Below are 18,573 nucleotides of genomic sequence, written 5' to 3'. Positions count from 1 at the left end.
ACCCAGCTATCTCGCTCAGCTCAAACAGGTACCTGGCCCGTGGGACTTGTCAACATATATTAAGCAAAACGTTTCTGAGGATAGAGTTACACTGCACAAAACGACCCGCAGCAACGAGTTTCAGGGGCTAGGTCAACGGGCTCGGGCTCAGCCTGCGGGGCTGAAAACAAGCAGTGTAGTTCTTCAGGCTTGGGCTGGAACCTGGGCTCTGAAACCCTGTGAGGGTAGAAGGGCCTCAGAACTTGGGGCACAGCCCGAGCGGGAACGTCTACACTGCTATTTTTAGCCCTGCAGCGTGAGCCCTGCAAGCCCGTCAGTTGACCTGGGCCCTGAGACTCGCTGCCGTGGATTGTTTATTTTCTTTAGTTTGTTTGGTTTGTTTTGCGCTGTGTAGACATAGCCTGAAACACACTCAGTGGCTTGTACAAGGTTTTGCAGGGTCCTTCACAAAGTACTGTCACAGCTGCAGGGTTCAGTCTCACCCTCGCTCTGTGATCAGGAACAGCTTCTCCCACCCCCTCCTGTGCAAAGGCTTGTTCTAAAGCAAATGTCTGTTGTATACAATTGGATTACATTGTTTTTAACCCTGATTGACATGCTCTAGGGTCAGAGAGTGGCTGTTTCTGGGCCAGGATAGTGCTGGCTTTTTGGCACTGAAATTGATTTTCAGCGTCTCGGTGTGTGCGGGTATTTGCCAGCAGCTTTGTCCTGCACCATATCCCCAGCGAGATGTTGCCAAAGCAATAGTGTTTATCAGAAGTGCCAGCATCAGCCTGAGTAGATCGAAAGCAGTTGTTCCATCCTAACCAGCCTCCATGCCTATGCATTGACACAATTTTCCTTATTGCTACTGGATTCTGTGTCAAGGGGAGCCTGTTATACAGTTGTACTATGTGGTAAATCAAGGTTGGCGGGAGCCACAGGTTAGCACTGATTTCTTGTAACTTTTCATTTAACAAAATGCTCTAGGTACATAATTATGGCCTGGCAGTCATGCTTACTGGTGTGAAGTACAGCTAAACAGAGTAGTATGAGGAAGTTCTGGTGTCTGACTCCACTCTACTCCCTTTGGTCACAAGCAAGACTCTCTTTCCAAAGGCATAGGTGTGATTCTTATGTCACATGGTATGTGCTGACACTTGGACTGAGAGCATCTAGGTGTTCTTACTAGGCTGTAGCTCACAAGGCTGGGTCTCACTGGTGCACTACCATTTTAACCAATGTGTTGTCTACACTCAAAAGAGGTGTAATGGAGAACAGCATTTGATCCTTGTGTCTCTAGGCAGATGAGCTATCAGGAAGTTGAGCATGTAAAATTTCACACTGAATATGCACATCTCTACAGCTTTTCCAGTGCTGCTTGATTCAAGAAAATTAAACTTGCTTTATAGTCCCTGAAAATTTTACCAGAGATAAAAGTGTGAATGAAAGGTCATGGAAAACCATCTCTCGCAACCATTTCTGATTTTCCATCCAAATCTTTGTCCATCTCCCAGTGTGGTTTATGAACAGAAACAAAGTAAAGTTCCATTCAAATGATTTTTAATTCACACGTGTATGAATGTATAATACAAGTTACAATGTGTATTTATCTAAAAAAAAGTAAAATAAATTGAAAAGAATGACTAGTTTAAAAGATCATATTTATGATACACAAAATGTAGACTCGTTTTAAAGCATGGAGGTTAAAGGATCTATGTCAAGCCCAAATCTTTTATTACCAATAATTTTTAGCATTACATTTCTTGTTGTTGTTCTACTTTCATTCATTTGTGCTGTACGCTTTTCTCATTTCACTTGACTAGTATGAAGTGGAAGTGCTAGAATGAAGTGGAAGTCTATTTTGTGTTTCTAACTTTCTAGTTCTCATTCACTAGCACAATGTTGTCTGGTACAGAACATTGACAAGAACATATAAATAAACAAATTGTAACTGAAAATAAAAAAATCCCCAGAATATATGCATTCATATTAGGCTTTGCAAAAGTCCACTTCAAGACAAAATCTAAATTTGGGGCCTAGATCAAGTTGACAGCTTTAAGGGCCAAATCCTTATCCCCCAGTTTGTTCTATTTCTGCATTCTTATATTGCTTACCACATTCATGACCACTGAAATCCAGATGAGAAGAATTTGGCCATTATAAAGGTACAGATGGCCAAAAGGAGTAAGAGCCTGATTCTGCAAGGTGCAGAGAGCTTCCTGCGAAGTGCTGAGTACTGTCATCTCCACTGAAGATCTTTGGAAAACCAACCTATGGTGTTCCCACTGGTTTTAACAAGAATGAGAGACCCTTACATCATCCGTTAGACCATATGATAGGTGTATTCTAGTTACCTGGGGGAGGAACTTCAGCTGGTATAAACTGATGAAGCGCCAATTACTACAGTGCAGCTGTGCTGATTTACACCAGGTGAGGGTCTGGCCCTGGATTTCTCAATTTCTTTCTGTTCTATACTGTCTCTGTCTCCAACGATGCAGATTCTAGCTGTCTTAACTGCTTTCGCCATTTCCACTCCCTACGTCAACAAAAGTTGGAACCCTGATTTTCATGGCTGTGTATTTCAGGGAGTACCAAAATCCATGCCAGGTTGACCAAACCACTCCATTGTCATGGCTTCCGGTGTAGTTTCCCGTTTTATAATATTGTCCATTGAGATTCGCTGCATGGCATCTTGTAGGGATGAAAGGGAGGGAGAAAAGGAGACTCAGTTTAGAGTGAGCTGGCATCGCATCATTACAGCAAAGTACAATTTTTATTGATACACATTTGAATTCAATGGATCTATGCCAGTTTATGCCTGATGAGGACCTGGCTTATAAAGGCTTAATATAAAACACAGGGCTCTGTCTTCAAACTATCCACATGCAGACCTATTGACTTCAGTGTGCATTCCATGCATGGAGGACCTGTGGCACCAGAGCCAGTAATTGCAAACATACCAGTGAGACCACACCAATGAAATATAACATAAAAGAAATATAATTATGGCCAACTGTGATAGGTAGTTCAAAAATTAATAACACCACACTAGGGAAATGTCCTTAACATACACTTTAACTGCCAGTTGAGCCTCTTTGTGGCCAGGAATTGTTTCCTTTAGGTCCAAGGCCCTTCCCTTCAGGCCCTTGATGCACAGGACACTTCTCTTGTGCTTTTATTCTGGAAGTCATTGTGAAAGGTATTTAAACATCTCTATCTTGAATTGTAATGAAAAAACCAGACAGTTGCTGCACACCCACCCACAGCCTCAGTCCCATGTGCATCACTCGTTGAGTGATAGATACAGTCAACTCCTTCCCATACCTGTTAAACCACCAACCACACTTGTTCTCTCGTGCACAGTTGCCTTTTAAGAATCTATCATGATCCTTGTCTGATGTGGAGAATGGCATCCCAATGACTGATGCTGACCACTGTTCTTCAAAGTTACTCCCACCAGACAGAGCATCACCAGCATTGCCAGAATAGCTGCCAACCCATAACTTGTAATTATCCTGCAAGAGTGAAATGTAAACATTTCTCTGTTATCAACAGCCTTTTTTTCCTTTTTGAAAGCCCATAATTGCTTTCTGCAATACATTGTGGGCCAAAATAATCCCTGGTATAACTCCACCGAAGTCAGATGATTTTTGGCCCTATGCCTTTTGAGAGATTAGTCCTGGGCCAAAACCCCATTTAATCTACCGAATATACTGCCAAGTAGCTCTCCTGCTACTAAAGGCTACAAGTATTATTCTCTTTCAACACTTACACAATACAAATTGGCTGATCCTGGTGGGAATACCTAGAAATTAGAAGAGTGGCTCCAGGAGCGGTGGTAGTGAAGTACACCAGACTTGTCATTCTGGAAGATTTCAACATTCATATTAACAAAGGTTGAAGGTGCAAAAGTCCAAAATTTCATCTCCTCTCTTGCCTCCCTAGGACTTTCACAGGTCGTCTCTGCTCCCGCCACCCAGTCAGTCACACTCTGGACCTGATTTGCAGTCTAGATGTCAAGACAGAGGACATCACAACCCAGTCAATGTTTTGGACAAACCTTTACCTCATTAGGGCAGTGACCAAAGAACCTTTCAGTGGCCAAGCAACAAGAAAGACCAATGAGCCTGATTTGACCATAAACTCATGGACTCCAACAAATTCCAGAGCCTGCTGAAGGACGACAGCATCCCACCCACAGTACGAGGAGTCAAGGACCTGGTAAATCATTACCATTCTACACTGACCTCAGCCACTGACTTGTTGGCCCCCATACAGCCCCTTCTTCCCCATTGCCCACACAGATCTCCTTGGTTTTCTGACACCTTGCAATAGAAGAAGAGGGGCAGAAACTCGAGCACCAGTGTTGGAAAACAAAGGCTGATTCAGACAGGAAACATAACAAATTCTTCAGAGACTGTATTAGAGGCCAAGATAATCTTCCTAACAGCCTCTGTTGAGTCTGCCAAATCCTGCTGCAAGGAGTTATGATGGTGATAAACCCCTTCATCAGTCCTGAGTGCTACAGCCTGCATCAAAACAGAACAGCAAGTATGGCAAAAACCTATCATTCTACTTCTCTGAAACGATCATGCACTTTCAGGAAGGAGTCTCAAACAATATGGATCTGCTCTGCTTATACCCACCAACCAACAGCCCTCCTGCATTCCCAGAGTTCAGTACGTTCACTCATCAAGAAGTCCTGGACACGCTAAAGTAGTCTTGACCCAAGACTCGTGGATCTGACCCATACCCCTTCTGGCTTGTGAAAGAAAATCATGAACAATTGGTGCCACTCCTGAACAAAATAGTCAATGCCTCATTTAGAGAATGAATCTTCTCTTCCTCCTTCAAACACACAATAGTCCAACCAACACTGAAAAAACTCAACCCAGGTACTTCAGTTCTAGCCACGACCTGATGTCAAAGCTCCCATTTCTGAGCAGGTTCACAGAGAAGGGTTAAAAAAGGAATTAGGTAAGTTCATGGAGGATAGGTCTATCAGTGGCTATTAGCTAAGATGGTCAGAGGCACAGCTCCATGCTCCGAGTGTCCCTAAACCGCTGATTGACAGAAGCTGGGACTGGAAGACAAAAGATTGATCCACTCGATAATTGTCCTGTTCATTCCCTCTGAAGCATCTGCCACTGGTCACTGTCGGAAGATTGGGTAGATGGACCATTAGTCTGATCCAGTGTGGCCATTCTTATGATCTTAAGCTAGCAAAAGGCCAACTACAAGCTCATCTAATGGAAACTAACATTCTAGAACCAGTGCAATCTGGATTCAGGCCAGGACCTGGAACCAAAACCGCCTTAGTGGCACTGATGGATAATCTCCTGCTATCAGTGGACAGAAGACAGATATCCAGTCTCATCCTTCTGGACCTCTGTGTCGCATTCAACACTGTTGATCATGAGATTCTGTTGACTAGCCTGAGGGAGATAATGTGTTAAAATGGTTTGGGTACTTTCTGGGGACACAAACCAAATAGTGATGGGAAACTGCACCTCCATCACTAGACCTATCACTTGTAGAATCTCATAAGGATCAGTTCTCTCTTCAGCCCTATTCAACATCTACATGCAGCCAGTAGGTGAACTGATCAGACAACATGGACTCAAGTGCCAACAATATGCAGATGACACACAGCTCTATCTATCCTTCATCATATACAACCACACTACCACGACCAAGATGCCCTAGTGCTTAGATGAGATCAGCTCTTGGATGAAAAACAGCTGGCTGAAGCTGAACCCATGCAAGACAGAGGGGAAGCTGGTGGGCAGAAGAAAGCATTCTGAAGATTTTTGGGCCATGATGCAATCTCCATTGGTTGAAGATACACACCCACGACTGGTCAGTTCAGTCTGTAGTCCAGGAATCCAGCAGAATCTGTAATGCTTTCTAGCATTTCTAGTTGGCTAGAAACTCCATCCATCCTGGCAGATTCGTATCTTCACCACCTCTTAGCTTGATTGCAGCAACGCAATATACCTGTGCATGAAGCCTTAAGCACTTGGAAACTCCAATTAGTTCAGAATACTGCAGTGTATCTCCTTGGCACACCAACTTCCATGATCACATCAAATCTGTCCTCCACTCTCTATGCTTGCTTCTAACAGAAGTTCAAATCAAGTTCAAGATCTTAATCTTTATGTTCAAGGTGATCCATGGCCTGGGCCCAGGATACTTAAAAGATCATCTAACACTTCAGGACAAAGACTGTGGTCTGTAGCTACGCTCCTCTGGCACAATAGAACTCTCAATAATAGTAAAGCTTGTCTGTGTGGAAGACGGAGCCTTCTCCATGGGCCAGTCTGAAACTATTGAATGAACTCCTACAGGAACTACGGAACATCACAGACCTCACCATCTTTCACTCTTACTTCAAGGCACATTTCTTTGATCTTGCCTTCTCTAACATAAACACCCAAAACCAGGTATATTTATGTAACCTCCCCCCCCCCTTCCCCAAAACTCAAAAAAACCCACCCCAACAACCGCACCCAACTAACCAAAACACTCCATTGCACATGCTTCTCCCGCTGGGAAAAGGATGAGAGAACAAACAACCCATGACATATGGGTACTCATGTGGCTTAATGCACCACTGGAAGATGCTCAGATACTCAGTGATGAGTGCAGTAGATCTAGAATGAGACTGATAATAGAAGTGTAATAAGTGTAGGTTTTTTCTCACATAACATTTGCTTTTACCCAAGAAAAATGACACTAACTGATTGAAATGGAGCTCCGCAAAACTTTCTTAAACAAAACTTGAAATGTGGACAGGTTCTCCAGAAGTCCAGTCAGGTCGACAAAACTTTTGGTGAACTTGGGCCAAGTTACAAGCAAACCTATCACATTCAAACAAAGTTGAACCACGTTTAGAATGAACTTTGGCCTATTTGAGGTTTTCAGGTATAAACCATGTGAAATGTTATGGTCTCAGATTCTGACCCGAAACCAGACAAAACTTGGCAGTTTTGGTTGCATTTTGTTTTGAGTTTCTGCAACTTCAAATCTGAAAGCCAAACAAAACTCAGGGGGTACAAGCCAACATGAAATTAAACTGAAAGAAAGGTGCACATTTGAGATGAATCAACACCCCCACACACATCTGAATACCTTCAAGCTTTGGAAAATTTCAAATTCTGATCTGCTATCAAGCCTCTCTGCTATCACTTCTCTCTATAATGGACCAAACCAAAATACTGAATCTAACTGCAACTGAACTTTTCAGAAGTTCACATTTAGGCTCTTTGTGGGTTAGTCCCATCTCCAGTTGATGTGGATGTCTGTAAACCAAAATGAATGAGTTTTGCAGAGCTCTAATTGTAACTCTGATTATTCAGATTTCAGCAGGAATCAAGGAGAAAAGTACTAAAAGTCAAACAGCCCCCTCTCCCTGCAATAACAAACAAATCACTATTGTCTTAATTTCTTACCTGTTCGTTCTTGATCTGGAAGTTTTCATAGATTGCATATCGTCTTTCTCCATGCCAGTCCATCAAGTCAATTTTTAATGAGTTTTTCTCTGGATTATAATACAGTATTCTTGTTAATTAGCACTCCACAGTGAACCGTGCAATGCAGCTAGTAAGAAGTTGTGCAGAAATACCCTTACCGATAAACAGTAGATCATAGATGTGCTCATTGCCCAGCCAGTATTCATCATTCTTGCCCTGGAACTGTCCAAATCCTTGTTTGTAATCAGCCCATTTCCTGAAATGAGATACAACTATCAATTTCAGCCCTCTGTGTAGAATTTTGAAATTAGGGAGTTTGTATCTGACAATCTCAATCAGCCTATTATTGTGAAATTTCCTGACAAGTGAATCTTTTTCTTTCTCTATAGAAACACTTTCCTTGCATATCCTATTTAAAATATAAGAGACCAAACAGATTTATAGCAGCTCATTACAAATAAATACAAAACAACTTTAATTGCTTTACATATTACTCTTTCACTTATTCACAATGGAGTTCAACTCTGCTAACACTGCCACGTGCAGTGCTTGCAGAATCAGGTCAAAAGTTACTGGACGAAGGGAATGCAATAGATGTCCTTGATCTGTCTTTTAGTAAAGCATCTGACACTGAACCTTGCAAAATCTTAATTAAATAATTAATTCAAATTGTCTCTTTACAAGAACTCTGCCTTGCAGTCATAAGCACCCTGCAAACTCAGGGCTACTATGCAATATAACAATGAACTGACAACTGGTTTAAAAAGCAGCAAATGAGAGGTAATGATAATGTCTCAGGTTATTATTATTATTATTAATAACATTAATTATGGCAGTGCCTGAGGGCCAATCAAAATTGGGTCCCCATTGTGGCAGGCACCATGCAAAGAGAAAGTAGTAGAAAGGCCCTGCCTTGAAGAGTTTATAATCTAAATAGACAAGACAGACACAGGGAAGGGGGAGGGTCAGAACACACAAATGGGGTGATCAGCGTGATGGTGGCAAATGGCATGTTAGTTCCACTTTTTGCAGGGTAAGTGAGCTGAGTTAGGAGTGGATCAGTTAAGTGGAAAGAAAAAGGATGGGGAAGTCAGGGGGACAGGGCAGGGCGAGAAGAGAGTAAGAGAGGCAGGAGAGGAGACTGAGTGGGGAGGGGGAAGGTTGGAGCAAACAGCCATTCAGCACAGGGCAGAGAAAGTAGGAGTACATTCCACAGTTTTGAATGGAGTGTCCAAAGGTCCCAGCTTTGGCGGCTTCTGGTTTAGTTCCTAAGGACTAGAGCTGGCTAAAATGTTTTCAACAAATTGTTTTTCCATTGAAAAGTGCAATATTTGGGCCATGAAACTCTTGACATGTTCTGTTTCAATTTTTAGAGTCAAAACAGCCTTTTGATTTCAAATTTGGCCAATTTCAAAACCAAGCCATAACTTAATAAAAAGGGTGAAGTGCACCCAAAATGGCTGAATCAAAACAAAAACTAGGAAAGAAATTCATTTGGAGACAGTCCCGATGTTTCGATCAACTCAAAACAAATTGAAAAACTGGAAAACAATAATTCGGAGTTGACTTGAAATGTTTCAGTCAATTTAAAATGATATTATTTGTTTTTCCAATTGGATGAAAAATTTTGAAAAATGTTTTGGGAAGGTTCAAATCGAACCAGAATATTTGTTCAGATTTTTTGGTTCAGCCCTTGAACAGAAAAAGTCATTATTCCATCATCTCTACTAATGAGTATGTACATGAGTGCAAGTTTGCAGGAGTGGGGCCTAAAATAGCTGTCTTTGATAGCAAGGTGCCATCAGAGAATTTAAAAATCACAGCGATCCTTAAAGGAATAATTTAAAGCTCCACTGAAATATTAACTACAGCACATACCTGTTGAAATTCTCTTTGCCATTACTGCGTCGCTGTATTACAGTCCATCCCCCTCCATCTGACATGTCACAGTACACCAGGAAAGGTTCTCGGTCTGCTCTGGGCCTGATCCGGTAGTATCCATTTTCGATTTTTCTGCTGTTAAACACTGCAGAGCAATCTAAGAAGAACAGTATTGCTTCATAAAACAGTGGTCATGGAAGAGCAAATAGCTGACTGTAGTCAAGAGAAAACACCAGTAGAAGTTTGTCCCAGGACAATGATTTCGTGCTCTTACGTATGGTCCCACCCTGTCTGGATGGGGATTGAATTTGTATAACAATGTTTAAATATGGTTCAAGCAAAAATAATTTGTAACACAGTTTGGCCAGCCAGACTGCATCTAGATTAGCAAATCTGGGACCCAAATTACAGACCCACCAATAGTAACAGCAGTAGAAGCTGTAGTGCAGAAAGGACACAGAAGTTTTTACCACTGTCATCTCAAGCATAGGAAAGCATTAACCTAAGATTCTTCCCCTGTTCTGTGAAATCCTCCTTTGGGGGAAGGATATGAAGACACAACCTGAAGGGCAATGGAGCTGTGCTTCTAGGGAACTGAAAGTTGACCACAGATGGAAGAGCGCCAGTGCAGAAGCACAAGGCCTCCCTATGAAAAACCCTCTAAATCTGTTCGGATCGGAATGGACTTGCTGGTGTTGGAAGCCAAATGCCCTGTTCATTCTGCACGGTGTGGTTGGGCAACTTGGGCCCTCCTCAAAGGAATGATACCAGAGAAACTTAGAGGGGAATCTGACAGTTTCCAGTCCATGTTATTTCCATCTGGGGGACAACCTGGGCCGGAATCAGGGAAAGACTGAGTCCAAATGTTTCAAAAACAGGGACCTAAAGTTAAGAGCCTACATCAGAATTTAGGAACCTAAGATCTGAGCACCCATCAACTTGCACTGAAGTCACTGAAATCAGGCCACTTATTTAAGAGCCAAAATCAGGATTTGAGATCTAACTTAAGGCCAAGTACTGAAAAATTTTAGCCAAAGGCAAAAAATAGCCCAGGTTTGATGTTGTTTTGACAATTGCAAAGCAATATCATTGTGACATAGCATGCTTCTGCAGTATTGCTCTGTTGCTCTACAAAAACATAGTGAAAGACAGCCTCTGCACACAAAGAGCTAAGTGGACAAAATGGAGAGGAAAGAGGTGCAGGGAAATAAAGTGACTTGCCCAAGGTCACGCACCAGGTCAGTGACCTTGGTCATGGATCTACCCTTAACTCTCCTGTACATATAATACATGGTACATATTCTAAATTGAGCATTTTTAAAGATATAAACTTCCTGTGTTAGTTTTGTTAAGTGAAGTGGATAAAATATAAATACGCCTATCTGTTTATAAATGGAATGTTGCAGCAAGAAATAAATATTTTGATATGCTAAAATGACAGTTTATTATATACTACTGCAACATCCTACCTTGATCATAGACTATCAGGTTTCCACTAGTTGTGGGTAAAAGTATCTCAGGCTGTGTGCTCCTCCTGGCTGAGAAGACCTGGCTCTTTGCTCCATGATAGTTGTTCTCCAAGATGTCCTTCAGCTGTAATTCACACAACTGAAACAAGTCTTGGAGTAGTTTTAGCCTCTGCCGTAATTTAGTGTTGTCTAACAGGCAGATGTCCTTATCCTAAGGGAAAAAAGACGTATGATGTAATTCAAGTGGTAACAACAGAGAGAAAGGCTGTAGCTCGTAGTGATCCAAACACATCTATCTTAGGAAGCAGGGGGATTCAAATTTCAGACCTCTAACTGGGTAGAGAGGGCTATTATTTTTTGTCTCTAAATCATTACAGCACAGTCCAAATGGATGATGAATTGAGTCCAATAGGGAAGAGTTATTTATGCTGGTTTTGGCAATGAGATCTCAGCGTTAATTGGCCCATCAGAAAGTGACTTTGGACAATTGGTGCTCAACTCTACCTTTTAATGAAATCAGTGGATTTACTTGCAGAGTAAAGTACTGAGTGGAAAAATCCGGATCCTACGTTGCAGCCCTAGAGGTCCTGTAAGGATGCAGAATTCTCAGACCTCTTATTGTAAAAGTAAAAAATAAAGAGACAGCATCTGCTCACAGATACTCTGGTGTAAATCTGGAGTAACTCCATTGAAATCAGTAGTTCCACAGAAATCAGTGACATTACTCCAGATTTACACTGGCATAATCAAAAGCAGAAACTGGCCCAAACTCATTAAGAAAAACAGTTTCAGTGAGAATCAAATCAGATGCTGGTATTGCTATATTTCCGTAAAAAGATCTTGGCCAACAAAAGTGGCAACAGGGTCTTATTATATGGATTTGCACAGCCTGAAGTTTGCTTGAAGTAGCGAGCTTGAATGATTCCAAAAATTCCAAGTGAAGCTGAATCTAGTTTTGTTTCAAAGCTATGCTAAACCTTTACAATTCATCTGAATCCTTACATTGATTTAGGTGGGCTAAAAACTTGACCCAGGCTCATGTCACAGAAACCATCTCCCCAGCTGGTACCTATTGATGTTGTTGGTGACAGAACTACCTTCCTTCCAAGCCCCATCACGCATCAGCGCTGACTCTGTGGGCCTCGGAAACAAAATAGAGGGTTCTCAGCACCCACCGGGCTGGCTAATGATCAGCTGCTCACAGGAGCAGAAGGAGGGGAGCAGGAGAAGGACACAGCCCCGGCCCTCCAGGTAAGTGGGGCGGGGAGAGCACAGTGGCCACGGACCGGCCACGTGCGGCGGGCAGGGTCTGCTGTGAGACACGTGACCAGTTGGCAAAAATGAGAGTTGGCGCCTGCCTCCAGGTCAGGGCTGAGGCAGAGTAGGGAAACTTATCTTGTTATTGCCTCAGCTGGGCCCACTGGATGCACAAACAGAGGGGGTAAACCTCCAGTCACAGTAATACTCTCTAAGTTCCTGATCTATCTTCTATATACCACAAAAGTATATGAACAAATGAATGGTTTAGAGCAGGTACATCAGGAGCTTCTGCTCTCCTTGTCTCCTAGCATAAGAACAAGGGGACATTCAGTGAAATTAAAAGATGGCCAGTTCAAAACTGATAAAAAGAAGTTCTTTTTCACCTGTAATTAGATGATGCAACTCACTGCCCCAGGACGTCATTGAAACCAAGAACTTAACAAAATTCAAAAAGTGACTGGACATCGATATGGATGTCAAGACTATTCAGTGTTACTGTTAATAACATTTTGGAAGGGATATTAAACCGCATGCTTCAAGGTGTAAGACAATCTCTAACAATCAGAGACCAGGCGAAGACCTAATGTGCAGTGGGGGAAGCAGGAGATCACCCCACATCTGCCTGCAGCAGGGTTCTTACACCTTTCTCTGAAGCATCTGCCACTGGCCATTGTCAGAGACAGGATCCTGGACTAAATGGACCTTGTCTGATCCAGTCTGGCAATTCCTGTTTCCTTTGTAAATTCTCACTCCTGCCACCGGAGGAACCAGGGGATGGTCCAGAGGGCACAACCGGCAGTTGCTGGCCAACTGTCCTTTCAGAGAATTCCAGGCGTGTGAATGTAGCCCGGGGCTGGCAGACAGAGTAAGATGCTCCCCCTGTCGACGGGGCCTGGAGTAAGAGACAGCAAGTTGTTCCGGGACGTTTTATGAGGTGACATTTACTATTTTGTGAGGGGAAATTTACTGTATACAAAGGTCAAATGGAGAGGCCGGCTACTTTCAGGTGCTCTCTTATTTTCCTTATTAATCACATTGCAGCTACCCTTGCCAGGGGCGAGGGGCCACCCACGCACAGAGGCAGGCACAGTCCCTGTCCCAAACACGGAACAGTCTAGGAAGACAAACGGCATTAGCAGTTATTAATTTGCTAGCTAACAGCTTGTTTGTGCCAGTCCTATAGTAGGAAGTATGTAATGCAGCTGGGGTCATGTGTTTACTGCTAGTCCTAGGCAGCCCTCTCCGTGGCTTATTGAAAACAGGCTGTGAGTATTTAAGGCCTTTATGTCACATTTGGAAAGAAAGCCCTTGGATTATTTCCACAGGACAGTCCCTCCTTATGGTAAGTACGTAATTTGCCCCTGACACTTATCCAGAGCTGCCCTGGGCTACATGTAACTATGCTTTCCCCCTCCTGCCTTTCTTCCCCCACTGGAAAAAAAGAAGTCTGTTTGTGCCAGTTGGTTTTCTCTGTTTCTTCCCTGACCACAGAGCTGTTGTTGACTCTTCTTCATGAGGCTATTTTCACACTATTCGCAGTAATATCAAGTTAACTTAGTTTATACAAACAAGCTGTGATTATTTATGCCTATTCCAACAACAGGCCTGAGTTCCAAAGTGGGGATTTAAGGCTGAGTTGGAGCCAACAGAGTACTCATAAAAAGGTGGCGTCAGAGACATAACATGTTCCTTATTTAGATTTTTCTCTCATATTATCATAAAAATGGCAATTTTGACAGTTACTCTTTTAAATGCATTTGTTCTCCCTACTTGTGTAAAGGCTTCTCAAATGAGAAAGGGCCTGCAGACCTGGGCCTGAAGATTTTCTTGAGCTATGATTCTCAGCACCTTCCTGTGAGCTGAATTCTGATAGCTTTACTTGGGTTGAAGAGTATTTTTCCCCAGAAGCGGTGCCATTGAGGTTTCTCATGTCATGAAACACCATTCTCCATGAGTAAGGGATTCCGAATTTGACCCCAAATGTTATGGAAAGCTAGCTCAAGAAAGGCTCCTCTAAGAAAACACATTTAAAATATTAATGTCCAAACATTTTTAGAACAAACTAGGTGAGAAATTTCTAAATAAACAAGATGCATTTGTCTTTATTGTGAAAAAAATCAGTCAATGGGAGTTGTAGGAACTCATAGGATTGAGCACTTTGTTATCAGAAATGCTTGAGTATCAGATAATGCTTCTCATTCAAACCACCTTCCATCTCAAAGCAGTTTCCAAAGAGTTTGCTTCAATAGCACTCCGCCTGTGACGTAGGGGAGTATTGCTATCCCAATTTTACACACGCAGTGAAATTAGGCCACAAAGAGGTGAAGTGATTTGCCTGAGGTCACAGGGAGAGTATGAGGCACAGGCAGGAAGAGAATGCAGAGCTGACAGTGCTGTGCTGTAATCTATGACCATCCTTCCTCTCCAGCTACCTTTATGGAATTTGAGTGCTTGGCACGCTGAGAAAAAGACTACAAAGAAATCACTAAATGGGAGTTGCAGGTGCTTAGCACCGCTCATACCTGGGCCCCGAAAGAGCTATTTTCAGATCTCATCCACAAAGCCATTCCTCCCTCTGCTTTCAAATACATCCTGAAGATCACCTTCTACTAATAATGCCTACAAGTAACTGACTGGTTTGTGGCAAGGTTGTGGGGTACTATAATTTAGTCTATAAACCTTACAATATAATATCCCCATACACACCAACCAACCACAACAAAACCCAACCCACTATATTACGTAAACACTATATTATCCAGATTCAGCCAATTATCACCTGAATGTTTACCTGCGTGCTCTAGTACCCCCTCCTCCTCTCCTACATCCCTCTGTCTGATTTATCTTTTTAGAGAGTGAGTTCTTTAGGGCAGGGGCCATGTCTTTTTTTGCTTGTAGTGCACCTAGCACACTGTGGATACGGCTGCAAACAATAAATAGTAATCAGCTAACAAGAATGATACCAGAGCTGGATTAAGATTTATTGGGGCCCTGGGCACAAAGAACATTTGGGCTGCCCACACTCCATTAAATCCCCATGCCTGCCCACTTTTTAACATGGGTGTAGTTTGGGTGGCAGGGGACCGTGTTGCCCCCACAAACTGTAAGCCTAGGGCAGGCACGGAGCAGCCCCTGCCAGTGGTGCCAGCTTCTTTCTTTGGGGGGGGGGCAAGAGGGCCTTAGCCCCTCCCTTGTCACAAGGCTCAGTCCCTCTCACTGGTCCCAAACCTGCTTCTCCTCTTCCTCCCCCCTCCCTGAGGCTCTGCCCCCTGGCCAGACCAGAAGCCAGAGCTGAGTGATGGTAAGAGCCACCCAGGGATCCTGGGCTGCTATGGGGAGCCCCGGACCTCCACCTGCCCTGGGTGGTGTACTCCAGGGGGCAGGGACATGGGCCGAGGCCTGCTCTCAGTACCGTGGCCCCCCACCAAGGGCAGGTGGAGGGTCCGGCTTCACAGCAACCCAGGCTCCCTGGGTGGCTCTTACCACTTCTATGCTCCAGCTTCTGGCCTGGCCAAGGGATGTAGCCTCAGGGGAAAGAGGAGGAGGAGGAGGCAGGGCCACAGAGAGGGGCGGGGCCTCATGCCCCCATCCCTCTTCTACCAAGATTCTGGCACTCCTGCTAGGGGCCCCCAAACTGGCTATGAGTTAATCCACCACTGGATGATACAAACTATAGCCAAGTGATACCCACCGAAAGTCGAGGTGCAGATGAACACATGCTCACAAGCAGAAGTAGCAACAGCAACCAGGACATCATTGTATTCATTTCATGTAGCCTGGAAAGAATAATGAATTTACTGTACTATGTGCTTATTTAACTCCACCGAAAACACAACCACATTGAATTCCTCAATAAGTGCAACAGGACTTATTAAAGAAGGTGCATGAAACTACATGGAGTGCAAAATGAAAAGAGGCTGCATCTTAGGAAGGGCTGGGACTCACTGGTTCAGAGGCAGTGCCATGGGAGGACTCTTCAGCAAACCCCTCTCTGACTCCCATGGACAGGACATGCACCATTTACAGTACATGGTATTTTACTGGTAAGAGCTCGTTATAGCAAACTAGCTGGCTGAAATCTTGCAGTCATGCAAAACTTTCATTAACTTCACCAGGTTTTGCTGGAGTAAAGGCTACAAGATTTGGCCTTATATTCTGTATACATTTCACCCACCACTGAAATACTCTGAGGTGGAAGGCAGCAGTCAGGCAAGCAACTGGTGTACCTTCCTGCCGCACTGTGGGGGAAGGGATACATTTGGGGCAAAGCCTCAGCTCTGACTAAACATGCCACGGCTGTTCAGTTCCAACACTGAGCAGACAAGACATACGTTCCTAAAGTCTCCTCTGAAATAAATGTGAAGACATTAGAGTCAAGAACAGGGAGACGAACGTGAGTCAACAGCAAAACCGTCCACAATGTTTTGAACATTCTGTATACGTAAAAGAACAAATGTGCAAAAAATCCTAAAACCCAACCCCTCCCTCGACATCTTAAATCACTGCACAAGCCTGAATTTATCATTTATATGCGATGAGTGGCCTGTATACGAGGTACCTCTCTACTAGTGTCATGAGACTTACTCAAAGTTAGTGCTGTATATGGAACTGGCAACCCTAATGTGATACTTGAGTTGTATGACAAGAGAATCAGGCCAGGTTCTAACTGCTGAAACTGTTGTATGGAAAACATTTCAAGGCTGTGTACACTACTGCATGGCAATTTTCCGGCTGTAGAGGCCCGTGAGGTGGAGTTCAGCAGTGGGAATGCCCATTGTTGCATTAGGCTATCTTCTGGTGATTACTATGATCATAATTTATACCGCTCCCTAGGGGTGCCTGTTGCTTACTGACTTCACTGAAGTTACTCCTGATTTACTCTGGTGTAAATGAGATCAGAATCATACCCTGTGTTGAAAAAAGGGGTAGGGATAGAGATCTAACTGTGGGGAGGGATCCGAGTGATCGCTTCTGAAAAATTGATAGCAAGAGCAATCAGTGGAGAAAAAAGCAACTTCATGTATGCCTTATTGACACACCTTAAATATACCTACCTGTAGTTTGCCTCTTCTGCAGCCCTTCTCCTGATATGATTATCTCCCTTAACAGTCAGGCGAAAAATAAAGTGATACTAAACTTGGACTGTGTCTGTGGAAAAGAAATATGTTATTCCTTCTGGATAGTCCATATTTTATCACAGTGTGTAGTTACATGAAAAATATATAGGCTTCATAGGATTAAATTTGTATCAGTAATGTCAGTAAATGTCAATTTCATCGCACACACACACAAACTGACAAAAAATATTTCCATCAATGATAATGGAATATACATACAGGCAAAGCAAGAAAAAAGCTGCTTGAGAACTTATTTGATTTAAGGATATTTATTTTGTTGTATATGTTGACAATTTGTATTTTAACAGTCATAAAGCTTTCACTTTTTGAATTTCAATGTCTACTGTCATTAAACAGTTAGTTTCTGACCCACCCATTGTCTGACCCATCACCACAATTTCTTGCAACTGTGGACATTTAAACTGATAAAAATCAAATGAAAACGCCTAACACCTGTAATTTTGCGCAACCGTGAACATTTAAATTAAAAAAAATAAATAAATGCTTAACAATAAACATTGGTATTATTCATCAAAATTATAACAAAAATTGAATTCTGCCAAGCCTAAAAACATACTTGGAATCTCCTGCATGAAACAGTTGTTCAAAACCTAATCATTTTACTCTATTGTTACCTAATGTGAATTCTATTTGTTCTGAGTACGATGAGACTAAAATCATGTTTATATCAATGATGTTTCTTAAAAGGGAAAGGTTCCATTGACATGCATCATTATCCACATTATTTAATTGTGAAACGCAATAAAGAATGATTTGTCTAAGCATTTAAATGAATCACTGAAGCTAACCTTCCTCATGGGAGTTCCATTACAAATTTAATACAGCCATGCTACTTACAATAAATTCCATAAGACAGTAGAGATTGCAGGCTTTTGGACTCAGTGTTTATTTGCACTGTTGTTTAATCTGGTTTATGTCTAAAAATATAGAAAACAGAAATTCGAATGCCAAAGGACAGGAAATCTGAACTGGAGAGCAGAAAACAAGGATATTAAGCAAGACTTGCACTGAAACCTCAGAAGGGTTGTGGTTGTGAAACTAACCTCAAAATGGGATGATCAGGTTTTCTAGTTAACAAAAACAAGGTTTGTGGTGAATGGGGCAAAAAAAAAAAAAAAAAAAGACAGGTTCCTCCCTCTGCATTATGACTAAAATAAATATTAATTCTTTGAGGAGAATAGGAAGAATGCTCCATTTTACAAGGCAATTGTTTGGTCACTCGAGAGGATAGCTAAAGAGGCCAAAGTACAAGTCATTCATTCAATTACAGCGTAGCCCCTGTATTATTACTGAGGAAAAGTCTATTACAAAAATGCAATCATGCCATTTTCCGCTAACACATCAGGACTCTTGACCTGTTTCTTAGTCACA

General features: G+C 42.6%; 1 protein-coding gene across 1 annotated transcript; it reads right to left on the bottom strand.

Moving 5' to 3' along the window:
- Positions 1–1,442: 1,442 nt before the first annotated feature.
- LOC137162837 (fibrinogen-like protein 1) lies at positions 1,443–17,205 on the bottom strand. The gene is made up of 8 exons (XM_067562751.1): positions 17,119–17,205; positions 15,756–15,840; positions 10,805–11,015; positions 9,333–9,492; positions 7,613–7,710; positions 7,434–7,522; positions 3,307–3,497; positions 1,443–2,673 (listed from the first exon to the last, which is right to left on the bottom strand). The coding sequence occupies exons 2-8, from the start codon at positions 15,828–15,830 to the stop codon at positions 2,493–2,495; spliced, it is 1,005 nt and encodes a 334-aa protein (XP_067418852.1). The 5' UTR covers positions 15,831–15,840; positions 17,119–17,205; the 3' UTR covers positions 1,443–2,492.
- Positions 17,206–18,573: the final 1,368 nt, after the last annotated feature.

The sequence above is a fragment of the Emydura macquarii genome, unplaced genomic scaffold (genome assembly GCF_026122565.2).
Source record: "Emydura macquarii macquarii isolate MOO-44397 ecotype Brisbane River unplaced genomic scaffold, CSIRO-AGI_Emac_v2 contig_2473, whole genome shotgun sequence".
Classification (NCBI taxonomy): domain Eukaryota; kingdom Metazoa; phylum Chordata; order Testudines; family Chelidae; genus Emydura; species Emydura macquarii.
The sequence above is the reverse complement of the archived record's forward strand: the minus strand, read 5'-3'. Positions and strand labels throughout refer to the sequence as shown.